Source organism: Nomascus leucogenys, chromosome 6, assembly GCF_006542625.1.
Source record: "Nomascus leucogenys isolate Asia chromosome 6, Asia_NLE_v1, whole genome shotgun sequence".
NCBI classification, from domain to species: Eukaryota; Metazoa; Chordata; class Mammalia; order Primates; family Hylobatidae; genus Nomascus; species Nomascus leucogenys.
Genome location: NC_044386.1, coordinates 91,830,894 through 91,858,441, shown reverse-complemented (window position 1 = coordinate 91,858,441; position 27,548 = coordinate 91,830,894). Strand labels below are relative to the sequence as shown.

At 38.9% G+C, this 27,548-nt stretch overlaps 1 protein-coding gene across 1 annotated transcript in view; it reads right to left on the bottom strand.

Moving 5' to 3' along the window:
- The window catches only part of ARIH1 (ariadne RBR E3 ubiquitin protein ligase 1), a 114,628-nt gene that overhangs the window by 66,629 nt on the left and 20,451 nt on the right, over positions 1–27,548 (bottom strand). The window contains exon 2 of the mRNA XM_003267180.4: positions 4,368–4,435. Within this exon, the coding sequence (XP_003267228.2) occupies positions 4,368–4,435 (68 nt within the window). The remainder of the gene's footprint in view (positions 1–4,367; positions 4,436–27,548) is intronic.

The window sequence follows — 27,548 nt, the reverse complement described above, 5'->3', positions numbered from 1 at the left end:
GGCAGATCATCTGAGGTCAGGAGTTTGAGACCAGCCTGGCCAACATGGTGAAAGCCCCTCTCTACTAAAAATACAAAAATTAGCCAGGCATCGTGGTGGGTGCCTGTAACCCCAGCTACTCAGGAGGCTAAGGCAGGAGGATCCCTTGAACTCACAAGGCGGAGGTTGCAGTGAGCCGAGATGGCACCACTTGCACTCACTCCAGCCTGGCTGACAGAGGCAAGACTCCGTCTTAATAAAAAAAAAAGTTAGAAGACATGGAAAGAGATCCACAAGTTTCAACATGGATCCAGGAATTCCAGAAAGCATCAAGAGAACGGAGAAAACGTATGCTGAACAAATAACAGCTAAGAATTTCCAAAACCAAAAATATGAATTGTCAGACTTAAAGGGCCCAACTGTTTATGTTTTCAAAACTCACATCCAGAAATATTACAGTAAGTTTCAGTATACTGAGTTTCTATTATAGGACTTAAAGTTTGTCACATATGAAACAATTTATATTATAGGATATATTGTAGAGGAAAAACAGTGTATTTAGAAAAAAAAATACTGGTATGCAAAAAGGGAATTAGCCAGAAAACGGGGGGAGGGTATTAAATACATACATAGTAAAAACAGTTACAATCAAATAAAAAATTCAAATATCAACTGAGCACAGTGGCTCATGTCTGTAATTCCAGGATTTTGGGAGTTCAAGGTGAAAGGATTGCTTGGGTCCAGGAGTTTGAGACCAGCCTGGGCAACATGGTGAAACCCTATCTCTACAAAAAAAGTACAGAAACTAGCTAGGTATGCTGGTGCGTGCCTGTGATCCCAGCTACTGGGGGTGCTGAAATGGAAGGATTGCTTGAGCCCAGGAGGTCAAGGCTGTAGTGAGCCATGATCTCACCGCTGCACTCCAGCCTGGGTGACAGAGTGAGACCCTGTCTTAAAAAGAAAAGAAAAAAGAAAAATTCAAACATCAGCTTACCAAGCTGATAGAGAAAAGGAAAGGACAAAGAAAAAAATTTATGCTACAGTTTTTGTCTTGTACAGAGGATGGATTAAAACTTCAAGTAAATATTGTTATAAACTTTTATATAGTTTAAAGTAGGCATGTACAAATTGTAAAAGTGACTAGAAAAACTGAAATAGAATACATATATAAATTTGAAATTATTCGAGAAAAAGGAAAATCTGATGAGGCCAACAGAATAAGCGAACAGAAAACATAATAAATATAAAGCACAACTTAAAACGACAGTAATTTAATCTAAATATTAATTATAAAACATGAACATGTTAATCTCGAGTATTAAAAGATAATAGTGTTTTCATTCAGATTTTTTTAAACAGCACCTATATGGTATTTACAAAAGATACTCCGAAAACCCAGAAAGGTTGAATGTTTAAAAAATGGAAAAGATACATCAGTCAAATGCTTTAAAAGAAAAAAAAAAGTGTGGCAGTGCTAATAGCAGACAACATAAAATATAATGTGAAAATCATTAAATGAGACAAAAAGATATTGCATATTGATTTTAAAGACACTATTTAAAGACTGAATTATAAATCTTTTAGGTACCCAATAGCTTATCTACAGAAACTACAAGGAGAAACTGAAACGTTCACATACTCAAAAGTTTCCCAGAAACCTCCTTTTAATTTAAATTCACACTTACCACCTATGTTTTTAGAGCAGTTTAAGGTTCTCAGAAAAACTGAGCAGAAGCTACAGTTCCCATATTAAGTACAAGATTTAGTACAACATTAAATCCAATAGTACATAAACATTAAGTACAATATTTAATGGAAAAATATTTTCAGCAGTGTTATAGGACAAAATTCAGAATGTCTTGGAGAAATACATTAATATGAGAGAAACTCTGAGTAAATCAGTGTTAATTCATTAGAGTTTCACAAGTAAATGATAAAAACTCTTTCTCCTAGTAGAGGTGTCATCAAATAAAAAAACCTGAAAGTAAATGTTACCAAAATTAAGAAACACCACTGATGTCAAAAAATATGGTCAGGGCTGGGCACAGCGGCTCACAACTGTAATCCCAGCACTTTGGTAGGCTGAGGCAGGCAGATCACCTGAGGTTGGGAGTTCGAGACCAGCCTGACCAACACTGAGAAAGCCCGTTTCTAATAAAAATACAAAAATTAGCCAGGCGTGGTGGAGGGCGCCTATAATCCCAGTTACTTGGGAGGCTGAGACAGCAGAATCGCTTGAACCCAGGAGGTGGAGGTTGTGGTGAGCCGAGGTCACGCCACTGCACTCCAGCCTGGGCAACAAGAGCAAAACTCCGTCTCAAAAAAAAAAAAAACAAACAAAACAAAAAAAAACATGGTCAGAATGCATAAAAAGAAAAATCAAACTAGTTGAACATGTTATCCTTCATGAACCATGGGAAAGCTTTATACAGTATGTGTTTGTTTTGAGATGGAGTCTCGCTCTGTTGCCAGCTGGAATGCAGTGGCGTGATTTCGGCTCACTGCAACCTCTGCCTCCCGGGTTCAAGCAATTCTCCTGCCTCAACCTCCCAAGCAGCTGGGACTACAGGTACACACCACCACGCACAACTAATTTTTGTATTTTTAATAGACACAGGGTTTCACCATATTGGCCAGGATGGCCTCGATCTCTTGAACTTGTGATCTGCCCGCCTCGGCCTCCCAAACTGCTGGGATTACAGAGATGAGCCACCACACCCGGCCTACAGCATGTGTTTAAGACACAAGTTTTGAAGTCCAACAAACCTGTGTTTTAGTGTTAACGCCTTGTGTACAAAACTTAGATAAAAAATTTTAGCTTCAAACCTTAGTTTCCACATTAAATGGGGTAATAGTTTCTAGCCTCATAAAGCTATCAGGAGGATAAAACAAAATGCTTGATAGAGGGCTCAAAAATTGATAGTTATTATCGTTACTATTAAACTGTAATTTAACAGTAACAATAGATATTATTTACAATGTAATTTAATAGATGCAAGGTGTATGAAATGGGGTGATATTCTCGGTATTATTTATGTTTTATAAAGTACTCTCTGAATTTTAAAATCAAATGGGAAATACTTTCCATTTATTTCTATAATATATGGGTTCTCAGTTCCCAACAACTAGTTTTAATTTTTTATTAAATTTAGAATTGATAACGAAGTAAATATAAGTTGTCAACCTACCACCATTAACAAGTGTCCCAAATTTCCATTCAAACAAATTTCCAATCTAAAGAGCAGAACAAGATTAAGAATGACATTAATACTGTCATTCTCCAGTCCCACTAATTTCTTCTCTTTTAAAACTATAAAGATTTTCAGAAAGAAAATATTTTTTAAAACCCAATGGAATAGAATCCTGCCCTGAAACCAGAGACCCAGTCCAAGCACCTGGTCTGGTGGCCAGAAAAACCTAAGCAACTTCTCAATTTTGTTTCTACTGAATAAATGTCACTAATAATAGGTTAAAGGTTTATGAGCAAGAATTTTTTTTTTTTTTTTTTTTTTTTTTGGGATGGAGTCTTGCTCCTCTGTCACCTAGGCTAATTTTTTTGTACTTTTAGTAGAGACGGGGTTTCATCGTGGTCTCAATCTCCTGACCTCGTGATCCGCCCGCCTCGGCCTCCCAAAGTGCTGGAGTGCAGTGGCGCGATCTCGGCTCACTGCAAGCTCCGCCTCCCAGGTTCACGCCATTCTTCTGCCTCAGCCTCTGCGAGTAGCTGGGACTACAGGCGCCCGCCACCACGCCCGGCTAATTTTTTGTATTTTTAGTACAGACAGAGTTTCATCGTGGTCTCGATCTCCTGACCTCGTGATCCGCCCGCCTCGGCCTCCCAAAGTGCTAGGATTACAAGCGTGAGCCACCGCGCCCGGCCTAATTTTTGTCTTTTTAGTAGAGACGGGGCTTCAGCATGTTGGCCAGGGTGGTCTCAATCTCCTGACCTCGTGTTCCGCCTGCCTCAGCCTCCCAAAGTGCTGGGATTACAGGCATGAGCCACCACGCTCGGCTGAGCAAGAAATCTTTTTAAGTAATTAAAGGAGGATCTTATTCATGTACCCCAAGAATGTTATCAGGTGCTTTTTTTCTCTACCTGCTTTCAGTTCTTGGTACCCAAGAGGATATATGTAGAACATACTGAAGCACCACCTCCAAACACACATACTCCCAAATAAAAAGAAACATTAAGCCTGAATTCCCTAACACTAAATTTATTGCAAAATTTACAAAAGGGGAATACAAGAAATTAAAGCAGTCACTAGTTGCACACTGGTTTGTCCACATACTGGTATATTAATCAATTCCCTTACTTGATTCTTGTAAATTCGGTTCAGTAGGCTTTCTGTGTTACTTCTAAGTACAAAGCTGACAATATAGTTCCTTACCTTTCCATTAGCTTCTCTTTATCCCAATTGAAGTGGCTAAGGAGTATTCTTGTGATAGTTGCTGGATTCTAAAGAAGGAGGGGAAAAAAAGTCATTTTAAGGTAATAGCACTTCATTGACATTTAGTGAACTCCTAGGTTGAAGTTAAATTTCCATAATACTTCACCCAAATTTCCATCCCTAGAGTTATTTCTTTATTCCTCTAAGGAAATATATTTTAATGATAAGATCAAGACTATTTAAACATAGTCTGCCACACTACTATGTCAGGTTTCTTTAGGATTCAAAATAAGCCAAAAAGAAATTAAACAGAAAGTTACTATAGTAAATCAGGCGCTGTCTTAATTGCAAAAAAAAAAATAATTTCAACAGACCGCCACATCAGCACACTAAATGTAATCAAGAAAATTTCAGCCAGGCAGGGTGCTCACACCTGTAATTCCAGCACTTAGAGAGGCCAAGGCAGGCTGACTGCTTGAGCTCAGCAGTTCGTGACCAGCCTGGGCAACAACACAAAACTCGTCCCTAATAAAAATACAAAAATTAGCCGGGCGTAGTGGTACACACCTGTAGTCCCAGCTACTTGGGAGGCTGAGGCACGAGAATCACCTGAACCCAGGAGATGGAGGTTGCAGTGAGCCAAGATCACACCACCGCACTCCAGCCTGGGGAACAGGGCAAAACTCTGACTCAAAAAAAAAAAAAAATTATTTTAAAAAAAGAAAATTTCCAACACTCAGGCATGATCGCATGTGCCGATAGTCCTAACCACTCAGGAGGCTGAGGAAGGAGGATCTCAGGCCCCGGAGTTTGAGTCCAGCCTGGGCAACATAGTTAGACTCAGTCTCTTAAAAAAAAAAATCATTTAATACCTTACGCACTGAATAGTTCAAGTGAGTTCAAATCACTTTTAAGTTAGAAGGATACTTCAGAGATATTTAACCAAAATGAAAAAATACTGTACCACATAGTAGTTTACAGGGCATACTTTTAGGCTGCTATTTCAAGGAAGTTACCACTATGAAATAAAACCAGTTTACTGCCTTATCATTCAATGCTGTCACAAATATCTCCATTTCCCACAAAACTAGCGAGCTTACTATTTGTGTACAAAATTTTAACTCAAAATGCAATGGGGCCTAAGCAATCAGCAAGGCCTGACTCAAAGATACAAGAGCTAGTTACAATAGCAGAAGTGGAACTCAAACATGGGTCTGCTTATTTTTATCTCATATACAATTTTACTACATCAAATAACCTTCCAAAAAAGATCTCTGTGGACTAAAACCACGTTACTTCACCATAGGCGGACGGAACATAGTTAGCTACAGATTTAATCTTGTATAAAAATAGTATCATGAAAGAAATGTATTTCAGTTATTTTCAACAGTACCATTTGTTACAAAAAAATTTACACACATGCATACTCCCCTCCAAAAGCCAAAGATACAGACACTCACTTACTCGCCTTAGTACATTTTGCTCATCTAGGTACTCCTTACTTCTTTGGACCCACACTCCCCTAAGAATCTGTGTTTAACAGAGCACTGCTGATAGACACCACCTATCTAAAAGAGTTAAGATGTGAAAAGAAATATTTTAACTGATCCTAAGTTATATGTTTATTTGTAGAGAATACAGAGACACTGTCATCTCCAGCTCTTAGAAATGTGATTTAAAACATTTTTTAAAAGAACTCTCAGAGATTAAAAACAAGTTTTAACAAGAGGATTTGCCTACAACTGAAATAAAGTCACTAATTTAGATTTAGCTATATGTAAAATAAGCTAAATCTTAAGTCTCTCCATCAATCAAGAGACTTAAGTCTGTTATTAACTAAAATTGCGTGACTATAACTTTGTGGCATCCAGTACACTATATTTTCTACCACTGGATAGGGTGCTTGGGGTAAAATATTTCAGGAATTGTTAAGAGCCTCAACTTGCAAAAAGGGAAAAAACAGAGGGGAGGGAGTATAATTTGATGTTGCTAGTGCCAAATATTGGTTCTAGCCACAAGTTCCCAAATCTGTTACTGGTTTATCAAAAGTAACTATGGTAAGTTTTGTTAAAACAGATTCCTAGTTTCCACCACCATATTTTTATTTAATATGGTTAGGGCAAGCGCTCCCTAAATGTGCTCACTGCCATGTGAGGCACGACGGGTAGGAGACTCAAACTATAATTCCATGCTTCTGGCTAGGGGAATAAAGAAGGCCCCTGGGAGCTGAAGAATATAGGTGAAATCACTGATGATAAGAGACAGAAAAGTAGGTCCCCAAGTCTGTGGGCCCAGCTGTAAGCTATCTATATATATGCAGAACAGATCCAAAGAAGTGTAAGGGAGGCTTTCACAATAAAATTAGGATATAAATCACTGCTCAAGTGCTAGATCAACCAAAGTGGGAATGGGAGGGGCAAATGCAAACAACATGGCAAAGACTTTGAAAACTGAAGAGATAATGGAACCACTGCCTACATAAGATGAGAAAGAATTTGCAGGTATAAACTAACTAGGTCCATTTGTCTACTAAAACAAATCTTAAACTTTCTCTACTGCATTTCAACAGGACTCAGAATCTCACAATACAATATTCAAAATGTCCGTGATAGAATCTAAACTACCAAACACAGCAAATACAAAAACAAAAAACCCACCAATTCTTAAAGCAGAAGATAGTCAACAGATGCTGACTTCTAGATGACCCAGATATTACAATTATCAAAGACTTTTAAAGCAGTTATTTTATATTTTTTATTTTTCGAGATGGAGTTCCACTCTTGCTGACCAGGCTGGAGTGCAATGGCACGATCTCGGCTCCCACAACCTCCGCCTCCCGGGTTCAAGCAATTCTCCTGCCTCAGCCTCCCAAGTAGCTGGGATTACAGGCATGCGCCACCATTCCCGTCTAATTTTTTGTATTTTTAGTGGAGACAGGGTTTCTCCATGTTGGTCAGGCAGGTCTTGAACTCCCGACCTCAAGTGATCTGCCCACCTCGGCCTCCCAAAGTGCTGCGATTACAGGCTCGCAGTTATTACAACCATGATCCATTAGGTAAAAAAAGAACACCTTAAAACAAATGAAATGTGAAATTTTCTTTTTTGTTGTTTTTTTGATGGAGTCTTGTTCTGTCATTCAGGCTGGAGTGCAGCGGTGTGATCTAGGCTCACTGCACCCTCCACCTCCTGGGTTCAAGCAATTCTCCTGCCTCAGCCTCCTGAGTGGCTGGGATTACAGGGGCATGCCACCATGCTCAGCTAATTTTCTTTATTTTTAGTAGAGAGGGTGAAACCCCCTCTACTGGTCTCGAACTCCTGACCTCAAATGATCCACCCACCTTGGCCTCCCAAAGTGCTGGGATTACAGGCATGAGCCACTGCGCCTGGCCAAAATTCTTTTTTTATTTATTTATTTATTTATTTATTTTTTTTAGACAAGGTCTTGCTTTGTTGTCCAGGATGGAGTGCAGTGGTGCAATCTCAGCTTGCTGCAGCCTCAACCTCTTGGTTCAGGTGATTCTCCCACCTCAGCCTCCTGAGTAGCTGAACTACAGGCATGCGCCACCATGCCCAGCTAATATTTTGTATTTTTATTAGCGACAGGGTTTTCCTATATTGCCCAAGCTGGTCTCGAACTCCTGACCCAAATGATCCTCCCACCCTGGCCTCCCAAAGTGCTGGGATTACAGAGCCCAGTCTGAAATTCTCAAAAAAGAAAGAGTTTACTATTTTTTTAAAAAATGAAAATTTTAGAACTCACTCACTGGACCGGCTATCAGAAAGAAGATGACAGTAGAGTCAGTGAACCTGAAGATATGGCAACAGAAATTACCCAATCTTAACAGAAGAGAGAAGAAATATTTTTTAAAAAATAAACAATCTCTCGGGGCCCTATAGGATATCAAAAGGTATCAAGCTAGAATTCTGTATTCACTAAAAGTATAGTTCAGAAATGAAGACAAACACATTATCAGACAAAAAAGCAAAAAACAGGCTAGGTGCAGTGGCTCATGCCTCTAATTTCAGTGCTTCGGGAGGCTAAGGCAGGAGGATCACTTTAGCCCAGGAGTTCAAGACCAGTCTGAGCAACATGGTGAGGCTCCGTCTCTACAAAAAATTAGCTGGGTGTGGTGGCGTATTAGTCCCAGTAGCTGAGGAGGCTGAGGCTGCAACGAACTGTGATCACACCACTGCACTCCAGCCTGAGACAAGACTCTTCCGTGGCGGCTGGGGGCGGGGGGGGGGGGGGGGGGCGGCGGAGAGGGAGAGGAAGGGGGAGGGGGATGGGGGAGGGGAAGGGGAGAGGGGCAGGGAGGAAGGGAAGGGGGGGAGAGAGAGAGATTGAGATTGACAACTACTCTAAAAGAAAAGCTGTAAGAAATTCTTTGGGTGGAAGGGAAATGATATGGGGGTAAACTTGGAACTACAGGAAAGAAGGAAAAGCGACGGAAATGGTAAATACCTGGGTAAATATTATACACTATTTTTCTCCACTTAAATTCTTGAAAACATAAAACTGTTGAAATAAAAAACTGTAACATCATGCTTAGTAGGAAGAGTTAAATGTTTATAGACATAACACATATGACAACTGTAATAATAAAGAGGCTAGGAAAAAAATCTATGTTTTACTTTGAGGAGGTAAAATATTTACCCTAACTAGAATGTCAAGAGTTAGATTATACTCCCTAGAGCAACCACTAAAATAGTAAGACCAAGAGAAAAGCTTTTAAAAAGCCAATAAATATACCAAGTAGAATATCTTAAAAATTTCAAGTAATCCAAAAGGCAGAAAAAGGAGGAACAAAGAGAAAAGTAATTTTAAAAGGCCTAAATCTAACCATGTAAATAATAACATCAAGTGTAAATGTTCAAAACAAACCATTTAAAAGGCAGGGCAACTGCTCAGATTTTTTTTTAAAAAGGGCAAAACTATATGCTGTCCGTAACAGCCCAGTTTTCAATGTAATGATTGATATATACAGATTAAAAGTAAAAAGATGGGAAAAGATGTATCATGCAAACACTAATCACATGAAGGCTACAGTGGGCCTATTTCTATCAGACAAAGCAAACTCCAGAACAAGGAAAATTAGCAGTAGTAACTTCAAATAAAGAAAAAGCCGATAGAAATCAAATAGATGATTCCACAATTACACTTAAGAGATTTCAACACTCCTCTCTCAGTAATCCACTGAATATGTAGAGAGCCTACTTCCAAATTAAACCATCTTTTGCTAAATCCAAGCTTGAAAGAGGAAATCTCAAAGAAAATTAGAAAATATCTTGAACTAGACAAAAATGAAAATACAACATATCAAAGTTGTGGGACATAACAGTGTTTACAGGAAAATTTATCACATTAAATGCTTATCTAAGAAAATCAGAAAGATCTCAAACACTTCAGGAAAAAAAAGAAAAAGAAAAACCCAAAGCAAGCAGAAGAAAGGGAGTAATAAACAGCAGAAGTCAATGAAATTAAAAAGGAAAAAAAAAGAAAGCGAGAAACAAAACCAAAAGCTAGTGCTAAAGATCAACGAAACTAATAAAACTCAACCTAGGACGATAAGCAACTACTACAAACTCTTTGCCCATCAAATTCATCAACTCAATAAAACAGGTCAACTTCTTAAAGACACAAATTACTAAACCTCACTAAAGAAAAAACAGATAACACCGAATGCTCCTATATCTATTAAGCAAATTGAATATGTAATTAACTCTCTTCCACAAAGAAAACTCATGGACCAAAAATGGTATCACTGGAAAATTCTACTAATCATTTGAGGAAGAAAAAAAAAAATCTACACAACTCTTCCAAAAACTAGAAGAGGAGGGACCACTTCCCAATTTCCATAAGATCATACTGATATCAAAATCTGACAGACATTTCAAGAAAATTACTATATGAACAAAGATGCAAAAATCCTCAACAAAATATTAGGAAATACAATCTAGCAATATATAAAAAGGATAATTACACCACAATCAAGTGGGGTTCATCCCAGGATTGCAGGGATGGTTTTAAACATTCAAAATTCAATTTAATTACCACACTAAAGCCTAATGAAGTCATAGGATAGGATATAAATAAAGCATTTGACAAAATTCAACACCCACTATTATAAAAATCGCTCAGCAAACTAGGAAACAAAAAAGAAGTGCCTAGAAGAGGCCAAGTGCCTAGTCACTCTTAGTCAACTCTGTACTGGAGTCTTACAAATACAATATAGCAAGAAAAAGAAAAGAAACTGGAAAGGAAAAAAGCTGTTTCTAGTCAGATGACTATGTATGTGGCTATGCAGAAAATCCCATTAATCTACAAAAAAACTCCTAGAAGAAATTAGTTTAGCGAAGTCCAAGGCCAATATAAAAAGATAAGCTGGGCCAGGCACAGTGGTTCATGCCTGTAATCCTAGCACTTTGAGAGGCCGAGGTATGTGGATCACCTGAGGTCAGGAGTTCAAGACCAGCCTGGCCAACATGATGAAACCCCATTTCTACTAAAAATACAAAAAACTAGCAGGGCATGGTGGTGGACGCCTGTAATCCCAGCTACTCAGGAGACTGAGGCAGGAGAATCACTTGAATCCGGGAGGCGGAGGTTACAGTGAGCCAAGATGGCGCCATTGCACTCCAGCCTGGGCAACAAGAGCAAAACTCCATCTCAAAAAAAAAAAAAAGAAATAAAGAAAAGATCAGCTATATTTTTACATACTAGCAATGAATAACTGAAGATCAAAAAAATTTGAAGTGCCACTTACGATAGCACCAAAACATGAAATACATAGGTATAAATTTAATATGTGAAGAACGTGTACACGGAAAACTGCAAAATACTGATGAAAGAAATTTTAATAAGACCTAAATAATGGAGAGAGATGCCATCTTCATGGATTGGAAAATAACATAGTTAAAATGTTAACTCTTCCCAAACTGACCTATAGATTCCACTCAATGCCAATCAAACTCCAAATATTTTTTGGATAAACATCAAAGTGATTCTAAATTTTATATGGAATACCAAGGAAACTAGAGTGGCCAAATTTTGAAAAATTTTAAAACAGAACATCTGATTTCAAAACATAACTATGAAGTTACAGTACTGGCAAAAAGATATACAGATCAAAAGAATGGAATGGAGACCAGAAATAGACCCACATAAATACAGCAAAAGCGATCTTTTACAAAAGTGATAAAACAATTCAGCGGGGAAAAAGTCTTTTTTTTTTTTTTTTTTTTTTTGAGTCAGAGTCTCGCTCTGTTGCCCAGGCTGGAGTGCAGTGGCGCGATCTCGGCTCACTGCAAGCTCCGCCTCCTGGGTTCACGTCATTCTGCTGCCTCAGTCTCCCTAGTAGCTGGGACTACAGGCACCCACCACCAAGCCCGGCTAATTTTTTTAGTAGAGATGGGGTTTCACCATGTTAGCCAGGATGGTCTTGATCTCCTGACCTCGTGATCCACCTGCCTCGGCCTCCCAAAGTGCTGGGTAGTACTGGAGTAATTAAGATGTACGTATTTTTAAAATGTACTTTAGCTCACATTTAATACAAAATTAATAATGGATCAGACCCAAATGTAAATCAGACTATAAAACTTCAAGGAGAAAATGTTTGTGACCTTAAGTTACACAAATAGTTCGTACATACATCAAAAGCACAATCCATTAGAGAAAACGGATACACTGAAATCCATCAAAAGTAAAATATACTGTTAAGAAAATACAAGATAAACCACAGACTAGGAGAAGATATCTGCAAATTACATTTCTGATGAAGAATTTGTATCTAGAACAATTTTTTAAAAATATAAAAACCTAACAATAAGAAAATAAAAGCCCATTTTAAAAACTGATTTATAATTCCATTTATATGACACAGTGGAAAAGGCAAAATTACAGGGCTCAGGCCAGAAGAGGTGGGAGATGCCTGTAGTTCCAGGTACTCAGGAGGCTGAGGCAGGAGGATCACTTGAGCTAAGGAGTTCAAAGATGTAGTGTGCTAGGATCCCATCTGTCAATAGTCACTGCACTCTAACCTGGACAACATAGTGAGGCCCCATCTCTCTTTGGGGGGGGGGAAAAAGGTGGGGCTGGAGTGGGGGATTGGTGTCACACCTGTAATCCCAACACTTTGGGGGGCCAAGGCAGGAGGACTGCTTGAGCCCAAGAGTTTCAGACTAGCCTGGCCAACAAAGCAAGACCTCTACTAAAAATTTGTTAAAAATTAGCCAGGCATGATGACACACACGCCTGTAGTCCCATCTGCTCTAGAGACTGAGGTGAGTAGGATCCCTTGAGCCCTGGGGCACAAGACTGTAGTGACCTATGATCACATCACCGCATTCCAGCCTGGGCAAAAGAGTAAGACCCTATCTTAAATGAATGAGTGAAAATAAATAGAAATAAATAAGTAAGGATAGGGCACAAATCCAGAGCTGCCAAATATTAAAGGTGGGGGAGGGTTTGACTAAACAATCGGGTAGAAAGAAATCCAAGGGGTGATGGTGAGGGAAAACTATTCTGTAAATTAACTATGGTGGTGGTTTACACAATTCTAGGCATTTATCAAAACTCAGAGAACTGTATGCTCCAGTGTAAATTTTATTGTATGAAACTTAAAACATAAAGTATTCAACTAAAAACATACTCTAGCCTGCACTGGAGCACCTGTAGTGAAGTTCTTTTAAAAAGAACAATGTGGGCCAGACGTGGTGGCTCACACCTGTGATCCCACCACTTTGGGAGACCGAGGCAGGTGATCACTTGAGGTCAGGACTTCAAGGCCAGGCCGACCAACATGATGAAACTTGTCTCTACTAAAAATACAAACATTAGCCAGGAGTGGTGATGCACGCCTGTAGTCCCAGCTACTCGGGAGGCTGAGGCATGAGAATCACCTGAACCCAGGAAGCGGAGGTTGCAGTGAGCTGAGATCAGGCCACTGCACCCAGCCTGGGCAACAGAGCAAGACTCAGTCTCAAAAAAAAAAAAAAAAAAAAGGGCCAGGCACAGTGGCTCACGCCTGTAATCCCAGCACTTCGGGAAGCTAAGATGGGTGGATCACCTAAAGTCAGGAGTTTGAGACCAGCCTGACCAATATGGTGAAACCTCGTCTCTACAAAAAATACAAAAATTAGCCGGGCATGGTGGTGTATGCCCGTAGTCCCAGCTACTCGGGAGTCTGAGACAGGAGAATTGCTTGAACCCGAGACGTGGAGGTTGCAATGAGCCGAGACTGCACCACTACACTCCAGCCTGGGTGACAGAGACTCCATCTCAAAAAAAAAAAAAAAAAAAAAAAAAAGAACAATGAGAGTAAAAGGGAATGCTGAAAAGAACACAGATTTGAAATTATTTAGTGCCGGGCACAATGCTAGATACTTTATATATATTATTTCATTTAATCCTCACATCAATATTTTATGCAAGTTAGATATGATTTACATTTTACAGACAAGGTTACAGAGGTTAAGTGTCTTGGTCCAAGATAAAATAGGCTAGTAGGATTTGAATACATGGAGAAATTATTTTTTAATTTATGATTATAGCACCACTCCCTACAAGGACTTGTCAAAGGAGAGAAATTCACTTCGGTGTGTCACCAAAACTGATAGTTTAGTGAAAAGCCAATTCAAGCTCTTGGCTGAAATAAAGAGCTCTTCATTCTTTTTAAAGGATATAAACAAACCAAACAAAAACAGTTTGAGTAAAATCACTATAATCAGAAAACTAGTACTAATACTAGCAGCAGTACATTTAACTTTTAGGACGATAAAACAACCTAAAACCTTACATCTTGTCTAGTTATAACTCTAAATCCGTACCACCTACCCCTGTCCATTCTGGCTACATATAAGAATCTCCTGAGGAACTTCAAAAATACCATTAATTGGGCTTTGCCCCCAGCAATTCTGATTCAGCTGTCAAGGGTAGAATATGAGTATATGTATTTTCATCCAACATTTTTATCTGAAGGTCCCCAGATGATCCTAACATGCAGCCAGAACTGGGAACTACTGCTGTAAACAATTTCCCACTACAGAGGCTCTGAAAAAGTACATCTGTAGAACTCCCATGAATGTGGCAGTATAGTATTTTAGTAATCTAAAGAAAATAACATTCCAGGCTCAGAGCAGCTGTATTTACTTTAAAGTTTTGCATTTTGAGAAAGCTGATTAGTAAGTCTGATTATGTCAACTGTCCTAGCTGAAGCTTTAACATCAATTGCACCATCATCCCCTATCCTTTGATCAAGTGGTTCTCAATTTTAGTAGCACATAAGAATCAATTTTAGTAGCAAATTTTATTTATTTTTATTTAAAGACAGGATCTTGCTATGTTGCCCAGGCTGGTCTCAAATTCCTGGGCTCATGCAATCCTCCAGCTTCAGCCTCCCAAAACACTGGGATCATAGGAATAATACTGTGCACTGTACACAGCCACCTAGGAAGCTTTTAAACAAGCCACACACCCCAAGCCAAATATATCAGAATATGGGGGGAGTGAGGAAGAGGGCTGAGGGGGACACCTGGGCATTACCATTTTCAAAAACTCCCAAGAGATTCCAATAAGCAGTCACAGTGGAGAACCATAATCTGGATACACACATGTGTACAGACAGGCCCATATTCAAGAGTGTGACAAACTCTCCAGGTAGAATCACAACCAAAGCCAGGCATGGTGGCTCATGCCTGTAATCCCAGCACTTTGGGAGGCCAAGGCAGGTGGATCACTTGAGGTCAGAGTTCGAGACCAGCCTGGCCAATGTGGCAAAACCCCGTCTCTACTAAAAATATACAACTATTAGCTGGGCATGGTGGTGTGCACCTGTAGTCCCAGCTACTTGGGAGGCTGAGGCAAGAGAAACACTTGAACCCAGGAGGCAGAGGTTGCAGTGAGCTGAGATCATGCCACTGCACTCCAGCCTCCAGGCGACAGGGCAAGACTGCGTTTCAAAAAATAAAAACATACATACATACATAAAAATAAAGAATCACAACCAAATTGCTGAATGACATTCCTATATTTAGCAGAGTGGGAGGCAACTACTTTTTCAAAAATCTCAAGAGACAACTTTCTTATTTTAGGATAAAGCTAAGCAAAAACAAACAAACAAACAAACAAAAAAACAAAAAACCACTTTTTTTATTCCAGTTTACATACACACAAAACCCACCTCTTTATTATTTCAGAATTTGATCTGAAAGAGAATTAAATAGGTTAGAGGCACCACCTTAAAACTCAGTTTTAAGATTTTCCTACAGAAGCATGGGCTCATGTTTTCATAAAATCTACAAGCTCCTCAAATGAGCTGCTTATGGGTCCAAAATTTAAAGAGTATTTTTTAATACTTTTTAAACAATATTAGAAACTCAAAAGCCACAAAGTATAAAAACATCTGTATTCTAAGGAATATTTATAAACCCTACAACAAAAATAAGCAAGCATACCCACCCATAAAAGAAAATAATCCAACAAAAATGGACAGTTTATCAATTCGCATATTACAATTGGCCGAAAAACACACGAAAATATCCAATCTCCTTAATACAATGAATGCTTTAAATCTTCCACAATGACTAAGTTCTTTTTTTTTGAGATGGAGTCTTGCTCTGTCGCCCAGGCTGGAGTGCAGTGGCGCAATCTCACCTCACTGCAAGCTCCGCCTCCCAGGTTCACGCCATTCCCCTGCCTCAGCCTCCTGAGTAGCTGGGATTACAGGCACCCACCACCACGCCTGGCTAATATTTTTGCATTTTTTAGTAGAGAAAGGGTTTCACCATGTTAGCCAGGATGGTCTCGATCTCCTGACCTCGTGATCCGCCCCACCTCGGCCTCCCAAAGTGCTGGGATTACAGGCATGAGCCACCGCGTCCAGCCCACAATGACTAAGTTCTTAAAAGCTGATACTATAGGCTGGGCACGGTGGCTCACACCTGTAATCCCAGTACTTTGGAAGGCCAAGGAGGGCGGATCATGAGGTCAGGAGTTCAAGACCAGCCTGGCCAACATGGTAAAACCCCATCTCTACTAAAAACACAAAAAATTACCTGCTATGGCGGCGCGAGCCTGTAATCCCAGCTCCTTGGGAGGCTGAAGGAGGAGAACTGCTTGAACTTAGGAGGCAAAGGGTACAGTGAGCCAAGATTGCACCACTGCACTCCAGCTCTGGGCAACGAAGCAAGACCCTGTGTCTCAGGGGAAAAAAAAAAAAAGACACTATTCAGTGACAAAGAGAAATAGGTCATAATTTGTTGATGAGATAGCAACTTTGGTCAAACCTTTTCTGAGGGTAGTTTGGCAGAAGTGATCAAAATTTAAAATGCACATGAACTAGGACCTAGAAATACCCATTCTAGGAACCTACTCAACAGAAATACCAAGTATAGAAGTATAAGAATTTTCACATCCACATTATTTGGGAAAGCATTTTCCCATTTATACATTTTTTCAAGAGGAGACTGCCTATAAATTATGCTATATTCATACTTGAAATATTATGCAGCCATTAAAAAAATTAAACTGAGCTGTATGCACTGCTATGGAAAGTTATTCATGAGATACCACTAAGTGGAAAAAAAAACAAGCTACTGAGTCGTGCACAATATTCCATTTTTGTGTTAAAAAAGTAAATTTCTATGATATAGCAATATTCAAAAAGAAAGTTCAAATAAATAGAAATTTAAAATATTACCTATTAACTGTAAATACTATAGGCTTTGCTACTTAAAGTGTGGTTCACAAAATTACAATCACCTGAGTTTGTGAGAAATGTAGAATCCTAGGTCCCAACCACCATCTACTGAATCTTCACTTCAAACAGACCCTCAAGTGTTCCTAGGGTGATCTGTATGCATGTTAAAGTTTGAGGAGCACTGATATAAGCTACAGGAAGTAATGCTCTTGAGAGTTGGTTAAATTGCAACTGTAAATGGTTTCATTTCCAAATTCTCCTCAGATATGATTAAATACTTAATGGCTTCTAAGAAATTATCATGTGTAATTCAGGTATAGTTTTTCTTCCCTTTAAAGGTATAGGTTTGTTGACGGCTTTTTATTTAGAGTCACTAAAAGGGTCAATATAATTAATGCTTAGTCAATGACATATCATAGAATAACTTCTTTATATATCTGAAGTTCAATGATAGAGGAAGGAAGCAGAGACATTCTAGGCAGACAGGGGTGGGTCCCCAGTGAAATCCCAACTTCGAACCAAAAAGCCTGAAACCCATGGCCCAAAGTGAGAACTTCTGTCTGCCGATTCTCTCCCAATTGGTTCTTTCCGAATAATGTCTTTTTACCAATCGAATGTTGCTTTTTCCAAAACTACTGATGGCAAACCCACCCCTCATCCAGTGCAGAAAAAGACGAACGAGAGAAGCGGCTTGACTGGAGAAAGGTCCCTGGACTTCAGAGGGACAGCTTGACTTCAGGAAAGATTACCTGCCCATCCTGTCCCCTCTCTAGCTCCCCTCTCTGCTAAGAGCCATTTTCATCGCTAAAGAAAATTATCCGCCTCACCATCCTTCAAGCGTCTGGCAGGACCTCATTTTTCTTGGACACCAGACAAGAACTTGGGACCCACCAAGTGCAGGTACCTAAAAAACGCTGTCTGGCTGGGTGCGGTGGCTCACACTGTAATCCCAGCACTCTGGGAGGCCGAGGCGGGCAGATTAACCTGAGGTCAGAAGTTCGATTCCAGCCTGGCCAGCATGGCAAAACGCCATTTCTACTAAAAATACAAAAATTAGTGGGGTGTGGTGGCGGGCACCTGTAATCCCAGCTATTTGAGAGACGGAGGCAGGAGAATCGCTTCAACCCAGGAGGCAGAGGTTGCAGTGAGCCAAGATCGTGCCACTGCACTCCAGCCTGGGCAACGAGGGCGAAACTCCATCTAAAAATAAATAAATAAATAAATAAAGGCTGTCACGCTGGCCCTTTGCCCTCACTAGTGGAGGGCAGCTGCCCCATGCAACAGGGCAAGGAGCCTACTGAGCTGATAACTGCTGTCCACAGACAGTGGAGCTAAGACAGCATTGTAACATGCCCTCTAGGGCTTCACGGGTTGCAGGCACCCCAACCTGGATGCCATCGCAGGGCCCACACGAAACTTGCTCCTGCCAGCACCCAAAGCAGCCAGCCAGATCCCGCACTCACTCGCTCACGTGCTCCCTCCTGCAAGGGGTTGAGAGCTGTGGGCAGAGTAAATGGGGCACCCCCATCACAAGTCCAAAGAAGGGGTCAAGAAAAATCCTGCATCACATACAGTACCATCTACTAAATGTAAGAGTAGCATTTTGTCACAAAAGGATGCTCTTGACTTTGATCAATCAGTATTTGGTGGAGGGAATAGAAACCACTTGATATTCTGAGCAAAGGGGAGGTAAAAAGGAATTAGATGCTTAGTTATGGGAAAGAATGGAGGAATGGGGCTATAGGAATATGTCTCCAGGAGTGACTACCAGAATACTACAGAACTGAAATGAAGCTACCAATGGGACCACTAAATCCAAGAACACATGGCAGATAACTGTGATCCAAGGATTGGAAAGCTTGAATCAGGACGTTGCCACTGTCACAACTGCCTCTAAATACCCAGCTAGGGGATGTACACAATAAAACAGTCTAGCTGCTGCCTTAACCACAAAAGCCTCTTGATAACTCAAGATGCTGGAGAATAAACAATGCTATGCTGCATTTCTGCTACTGTTGGCAAAATCTCACTTCTTCATGACCCAGACCACAAAAATGAAGAAAACATAAACTCCCTTCAAATCTCCCACATATATATTCTAATTGTCATCAACGACTTTATATCTAGAACCCTAAATGCAAAATAGTCTGAGAAATAGTTTTTGGCCTTCTAGACTACCTAGGACAGAGAAGCACTTAGTGGGGCTGAGGGAGACAATCCACACAATCTCTAGATGGCTTAAAAGTATGTGCATTTTAAAAGAATTTACAACTAAACACTAATCATCAAACTCCCAGTTTTGAATATTTACTTCTAAGCTACCTCGGGAGAAGGAAGGTAAAAGAGAAGGTAAAAATGTTGAGGATAATATTCTTGAGAGAACTCCCCCTTAAAGATGCTTCCCAGATTACTTCAGCAGGCAGCAATGTCATACCTTCATCACTCTTTTTTTAAATTTCATTTTATTTAAGACAGGGTCTGGCTCTGTCGCTCAGGCTGGAGTACAGTGGCGAGATCTTGGCTCACTGCAACAGACTGTCTCCCAGGCTCAAGCAATCCTCTCACCTCAGCTTCCCAAGTAGCTGGGACTACAGGAACACGCCACGATGCCAGGCTAATTTTTTAATTTTTTTGTAGAGACAGGGTTTCGCCATGTTGCCCTGGCTGGTCTGAAACTCTTGGGCTGAAGCAATCGGCCTGCCTCAGCCTCCCAAAGTGCTGGGATTACAGGCATGAGTGAGTGCCCAGCCACTCATTACTCTTGGAGATTATTTAAAGCAAAATTTAACAATGACAAGTTTCAATTAACTGTTGGCAATCCTATAAATACATGACAATTTGAAATTTTGCTGAGATATGCATTTGATTTAAATATGTAATCCTGATGCATCCAAACTTGTTAATAAATGTGCCTAGCCAATGACACATCTGGGCTTTGCTGTTCTTTGCACATTTATTTTATGACGGAAATTACTTCCATGTCATCCCAAATATATCATAAAGATTTCATCTCTAGAAAACATCAAAAGTTTAATCGGTGTTTAACACAATGTTTCTATAAGTAGAAGGATGTTATCACTATGTATAATCATTTGATTTCTTCCATAAAAATTCAACGGCAAACCAAAGGGGGGAGAGATAATGGAAGGGTCTATTTATATGAACAATAGAAACAATAGGTAAGGTATCGTTCAATGTTATATCAAAAACAAAAAACTCAAGACTTAAAATAGCAGTCTATGACTTTGCATCAAGAGACAAGTCACTTCTAATATACAACACCCTAGTTTTTAAACTTTTATCATTACCTGAAACCCCATTCAGGCAAGATTTTCTTGGGTTGCAGTCTCTTAACTGGCTATTCCTTATAGGGGCAAAAAAGCCCTATTGATAAAAAGGGTACAAACTAAAGGTAGGGCCAAGAAACAGGTAACTTAAATTCCAAACTGCCCTGGCACAGTGGGGCTAATGTAAACCATAAATACAGACCACCTCATGCTACTTTATTATTTTTGTGGTGATTCAGAATTGTGAGATGATTAAAGTTATTTTGTAACCTTTCAGTTATTTGTTCACATTCTCACTTCTGGGTTCCAACTGTTAAGCCCTAAGTATCAGCATTCCACATATCTACTATGGCACATACTAAAAATGTTCCACCAAACACACAAGCAAAACATTTGCATGACTTCAATGTAACTCCACTTCTTTAACACAACCACTATGTCATCAACAAACCATCTAGAGACAGCATACAAAAGTTTGATTTTTAACAGCATTTGAACCAGTACTTTCTCAAACCGTGCAACTCACAACACTTACTGATAAGTGGTGGGATTCTGATTAGCAATTCACTGCTTCTTACTCATCCATGCTATATATTTGTGTATACAGTAAATAAAATTTTGTTCAGTAACAAACATAAGATTATTTGAAAACCATACTTCTAATTTTATTTTAAAAGAGTGGGCCTTTAAATAAATTTGTCTCTTAAAAACTGTTTTCTAAGAAAAATTCTATTTTTGAAAAAAGCCATTGTAGGCTTCTTTAAAGCTAATAAAAGTCATAAATCCAAATGATCTTGAATTAGACAAAAATATACCCCTGTATCCTTTAAGTTTTAAAACCAAGCAATTAACAGGCCATGTAAATCTCCGCTACATTCTCTGTCAGTTATTCTCAAAATACACAGCTCAATAATTACGAATCATGACAAAGGAATACATAGTGTGTACCTCCTCCCATGAAGGCTGACAGTGAATATTTGGTCTAAGAACACGTCTACATAAACTTCCTGATGATATTTTAAAGAATGAAGGTATCATTAAATGTAGACCTTAAGGATTACATTAAATCACTTTTAAATTATTTTATTTCATATACATACATAGTTTTAGAAGTTAATGGTACTGCAAGATTTAACAGTCTTCTTCGCCATACTTCAGTCACTACTGATTTCTAATCCTCTGAGGTAACCATTTTAAACTCTTCGGTGTCTTCTAGTATTTACTTTTATGCTAAATAATATGCTTATGCTCAAGGAGTTATTATTTTTCTATTTTAGATATTATCTGTCACCTTCCTGATGTGAAAGATGAGGATTTAGCATGCTACATGCACCACTCAATCTTTCTTCCATAACTTATCATCATTTTAAGTTATATCCATTGTTTTTAACATTCAACTGGTAGGAATTCCAAAAGAAGAGAGGGAATGAAATTAGCAAAGCAGTAACAGAAGTTAATTCCCCTAAGCTTTGTAAGGACACAAGTCTTCCAGTTGAAAGGGTCCACTAAAGATCCAACACAATGGATCAGAAGATTCACACTTACATATCTCTTCAGAATGCCAGAGAAAAGGCTGAAACTTTAAAAAAAAAAAAAAAAAGAAGTCATAAAGTGGCTCACACCTGTAATCTCAGCACTTTGGGAGGCCGAGGCGGGCGGATCACGAGGTCAAGAGATCGACATCATCCTGGCCAACACAGTGAAACCCCGTCTCTATTAAAAATACAAAAATTAGCTGGGCATGGTGGTGTGCGCCTGTAGTCCCAGCTACTTGGGAGGCTGAGGCAGCAGAAATCGCTTGAACACGGGAGGCAGAGGTTGCAGTGAGCCAAGATCACGCCACTGCACTCCAGCCTGGCAACAGAGCACGACTCCATCTCAAAAAAAAAAAAGAGATGACAACCAGACTACTATCGGTCTTATCACCAACAGTGAGTGCAGAAGGCAATGTCTTGCATAAATATTCTAATCTAGAGTTTCCAACCTAGCCAATCTAGCAATCAAGTTTGAAGGAAAATTAAGCACATTATCAGAGCCACAATAAGTAACAGCCTAAGAAAATTGTTGTGAAAAAAAGTGTTGTGAGAGTTAAATTAAGGATGCAGTCCAGCACAATGAGATTCAATCAAGAAAAAGACATGTATCTAAGAATCAGAGGCTCCAACACAGGAGAAGAATGATGCAAAGTCCATGGTTGAGAGCTACATGTAAGAGGCTTAGAGGGAAAGCCATCCTGATTACAAGAGCAGAATGAAGGGCTCCAAGGAGTATAAATAAACCCAAACCATCTTGCTACCAGAGTACTGTTCTTAGGAAGGTTCACAGCATTTGAAATTAGACCTGTTAAAAACAAAAAGCAACAGTAATCATAATACACTACTTGGAATGTCATTGATATTTATAAACCATAAAAACAAACATTCAATGATGTTACTTCAAAAATCAAGCTATAAGCAAACTAATAACATTCGGTTATAATCACAAGACAAAAGTATTTTGATAACATATAACTATAGCTGGCATGAAGTGGGGTTCTCAAGGATGGAGGAAGAAAAAGGAAAGAGATAATGTCAAAAGCAAGAGACATATTAAAGCTATAAATGTAATCATTATAAGATATAACATTTACATTTGTTACCACATGCATGTATTGCTTTTTTTTTCTTACAAATAACAAACTGGAGAAAGAGCTACAATAATTATACATTAAATATCATTACTGGCTGGGCTCAGTGGCTCACACCAACACTTTGGGAGGCCAAGGCAGGTGGATCATTTGAGATCAGAAGTTCGAGGCCAGCCTGACCAACATGGTGAAATCCCGTCTCTAATAAAAATACAAAAATCAGCCAAGTGTGGTGGCGTGCGCCTCCCAGCTACTCAGGAGGATGAGGCAGGAGAATGGCTTGAACCAGGGAGGCAGAGGTCGCAGTGAGCTGAGATCACACTACTGTACTCCAGCCTGGGTGACAGAGCAAGACTTTGTCTCAAAAAAAAAAAAAAAAAATTTATGAAAAGGTGCAAACGATATAAAAAGGCAATTCAGAAAAATGTAAATTAAAACAACTAGTATTTTCTTTACCAGATTAATAAAAATTTGAAGAGTTTTTTTTTTTTTTTTTTTTTTTTTTTTGAGATGGAGTTTTCCTCTTGTTGCCCAGGCTGGAGTGCAGTGGCACAATCTTGGCTCCCTGCAACCTCCGCCTCCTGGGTTCAAGCCATTCTCCTGCCTCAGCCTCCCAGGTAGCTGGGATTACAGGCATGCACCACCACACCCGGCTAATTTTGTATTTTTAGTAGAGACGGGGTTTCGCCATGTTGGTCAAGCTGGTCTCGAACTCCTGACCTCGGGTGATCCACCCCCTCAGCCTCCCTAAGTGCTGGGATTACAGGCGTGAGCCACCATGCCGGACCAAGATTCTTAATAGTTATCAGCAAGGGTATACAGAAAATGGTAGTTCACACACATGTAAATATAAACATAACTTTTGAAAACATTCAGCCTTCTTTACAAAAACTCTGTAAGGGAAGGGAAGAAGACACAAATATGAGTGAATTAGATGTCCAACAATAGAAAAACTGATAAACTGATATGGTTATATTAGAAAATACCATACAATTTTTCAATCTATAGTATACTGCTAAAGGAAAAAACAGCAACTTGCAGAATAAGGTAGAATTGGAGCAGAAGTGAGAAAGCACAAATGTGCCTCGCTTTTATTTAAAAAAAACATTTTGGTTGCAGATTAAAGTCTATTGACATAAGAATGCACCATTTTAAAAAGTCAAATCTTTCTGAGCAGTGATTTACATCTAGTCAAGAAGTTCACATCTTCACCTCCTTAAGACTCCCCTTTTGTGATCTATTTAGTGGAGCATTAAATACCTAAATACCTTTGGTAGAATCAAAAACAGATAACTGAAAAGTTTTCCAAGACCAGCTGAAAAAAAATCTTAAAAAAACCCAAAACATTTTAACACTATTGATTCGAAACATCCCTACTATGGTGTATTATGAAGCTTCACTTCCACATTCAAGAAACTAGATCTCCTCAATATAGTATATGGAGTTTATAAAAGTATTAACTAACATCAGCATTTGAGTCAGAATTTAGGCTGTGGTAAGATCTTAGGTTTTACAGCTAAGATTGCTGGTTTGAAAACCCAACAATCTTCACTGAAGAACAAATACATATTTTTGTCTGACTTTTCATTTGGGAAGCCTTGAGAACCACTCTACTCACCTATTCAGGAAAACACAGCCTCTTCTTTTTCGAAGCATAACAGCATAGAAAATGATGCAAATATCTGCATCATTCCACCATCCCTATGGCACTCACTTTTCAGCCAATACTAGAATGACACATGCAACCTAACACTTAACCTTATAAGCCTTCCATTTCATCTTCAAGTTTTTGCAACGTATGATTAAGTCTTAAAACTTGCCTGTAACTGATGTTTTAGGATTCAGTATAAAAATGCTATTGCCCTTCCATCCTAACCCTGTTTTTTTTTTAAGCCAGAAATTGCTATTATAACTGCTATCATTTAGCAAGTAAACTGATACAAATACTTAAGTAAATGGTACAAATATTTAAATAGAATTTCTTAATCTTCCTCATAGAAGTCAGCGAAATAACGGGAAGATTTAGATTATTTTCATCAAAATATTCCAGTCAGGAATGTAAATAAACATTAACACATAAATATACACACATAGCTCAATCTATCTTCTGTTTCTCTTCCCAGTTTACAAAATAGGACCCTTTACCATAGTTTCTGAAAATCAGCCAGCTCCATAAATCAAATTAATACCATTAATATCCTCCATTTAATCATCTCTTCTATTATTCGGCATCTTAAAGACAGTGGCAAATGCCATTTACTTTATTGCCTAAGTGCCAAGTAGGCTTCTGGTTTAAAACATAATAATAAAATTGTGCCCTTTACAAGTACATCACATTTGTCGTGTCAAAACAAGCTTTCCCACAAAGATTTATAGGATAAACGATGTGCCCTTAAATAATGAGGTACTGGTTGCCAATGTCTGTGTGTTAAGTATGTGTGTTTAATGGTCCTTTAATGACTTGTCTTTGGAATGATTCTGTCCTACCTTTGCTGCTGCAGCCCGCCTGTCCTTTGCATCACTGAATTCATACTTCTGGAAGTACCCAATATGCACTGTAACAGACAGATGGACAGATGAATGGGCCACAGCGGCAAAGGCCAAAGAGACACACTTGATAAAAATTAAAATCAAGGTATATAAAGGGGTGGGGAAAACCAGAAGAAAACACATCTATCTATATTCTATAGTAAAATACCTGAACTTGGTATTTGCAACCATCCCATGCACATATCCAAATAAGCCATTCTTGATTATCACAACAGGCAAAACAAATCAGTATTTTTAATACCACTGACAGTTACAGATATAGCAGGCACTTTTGTAACCAGGCCACACAGTTTCTTCAAATAGAGATTGCTCTTTGGTATATAAACTATCACATCCATAGAAGGCTTTCTGCACCAAAATTAAAATGGCAATTATTGCAAGCAGGAAGTTTCTACTGTGACGCTAAGGTCTGTGTGCTTAGAGTATGTTTGTATTTCAGCATTTTGCCATTTTACATTCCTGCCTTTATAAAAACGGTTGCTAGCACCACATCTAGGTAAGATAACTTTGGGGGCTTAAAACAATATGTAACAGTATTATTTAGGTCAATTACCAAGCTATAATAGTAAGACATTTATATACAGAACTATGGCCAGGCGCAGTGGCTCAAGCTTGTAATCCCAACACTTTGGTAGGCTGAGGTGGGAGGACTGCTTGAAGCCAGGAGTTTGAGACTAGCCTGGGCAACAGACCCCATCTCTAAAAAAAAATTTATTTTAATTAGGTGTGGTGGTGTGTGCCTGTAGTCCCAGCTACTCAGGAGTCTGAGGCGGAAGGATTGCTCGAGCCCAGGAGTTGAAGGCTGCAGTGAGCTGTGATCACACCACTGCACTCCAGCCTGGGCGACAGAAAAATAGTGTTTCTTGAGGAAAAGAATTGTAGGATATATTTTTGTATAGTATGTATATTTGTATATCACTAGTTTATATAGCATATATAGTTACACCTCAATAAGATTCTAAAAGCTATTTGTAAAAAACAAACCTTAAAACAATGTCTCAACATTCTCGCTCAAGCCAGTATATTGTTTTGATACAGAAATTTTTTGCCTGACATTAACCCAAATACCTTTGTCTGACCTGTCTTCACCAAGAGCTTACAGTCATGAAAGAACAATTTTAATTTAATCAATTGTTTTATTTTGCATGCATCTAAAATAAACTAGATCCATGCTACATGTTTAAGGAAGTTTCAGGAAACTTTTGTTTATAGGAGATCTAACCACTTGTATATTCTTCTGTTTACAGGAGATCTAACCATTTGTATATTCTTTATTATTTTAACCCATCAAGAACATGGACAAATAAAGAGACATGATAACCAAATGCAATCCATGATCCTTGACCGAAAGAAGAAAAGCTATAAAAGACATATTGGACAAATGGGGAATACTGAATTAGACTTTTTTTCTGTGACAACTTGAGATATACCATGAAATAACTCTCAAAAGTAGTTCAGTGGTTTTGATTATATGCACAGAGTTGTGACATAGTTGTGTCAACCATTAATTTTAGAACATTTCATCACCCCAAAAAGAAACCCTATACTCATTAGCAGTCACTCCCCATTTCCCCCACTCAGCCTCTGACAACCACTGATCTACTTTCTATCTCTATAGATTTGCCAATTCAGGACATTTTGTATAAATGATATCACACAGTATAAGGGCTATTGTGACTGGTTAATTTTGCCACTTAGGCCGACCAGCTGAGAGCCTGTCATGAACACTGCCTAGGTCTCTTTTACTGAGGGAATGGAGAGCAACCATTAACTATTCACCAAGTTAGTTAAATAAAAGTTGCTTAAAGCTTCAACTACACAATTACAATACTCACAGATAATGAAACAGAATTTATTAAAATCAAATTTACATACGAAGTCACAGAGCTGGTAAAAGGCAAAGCTGGAATTGAATGTGGTTCTAAATGATACCAAAGACTTAATCATTAAGTTTTTTTTTTTCCTAATAATTCGTCATTTCTCACTGGTATCTTGAATGCCTTCCCTCCTCCATTCCAGCCTT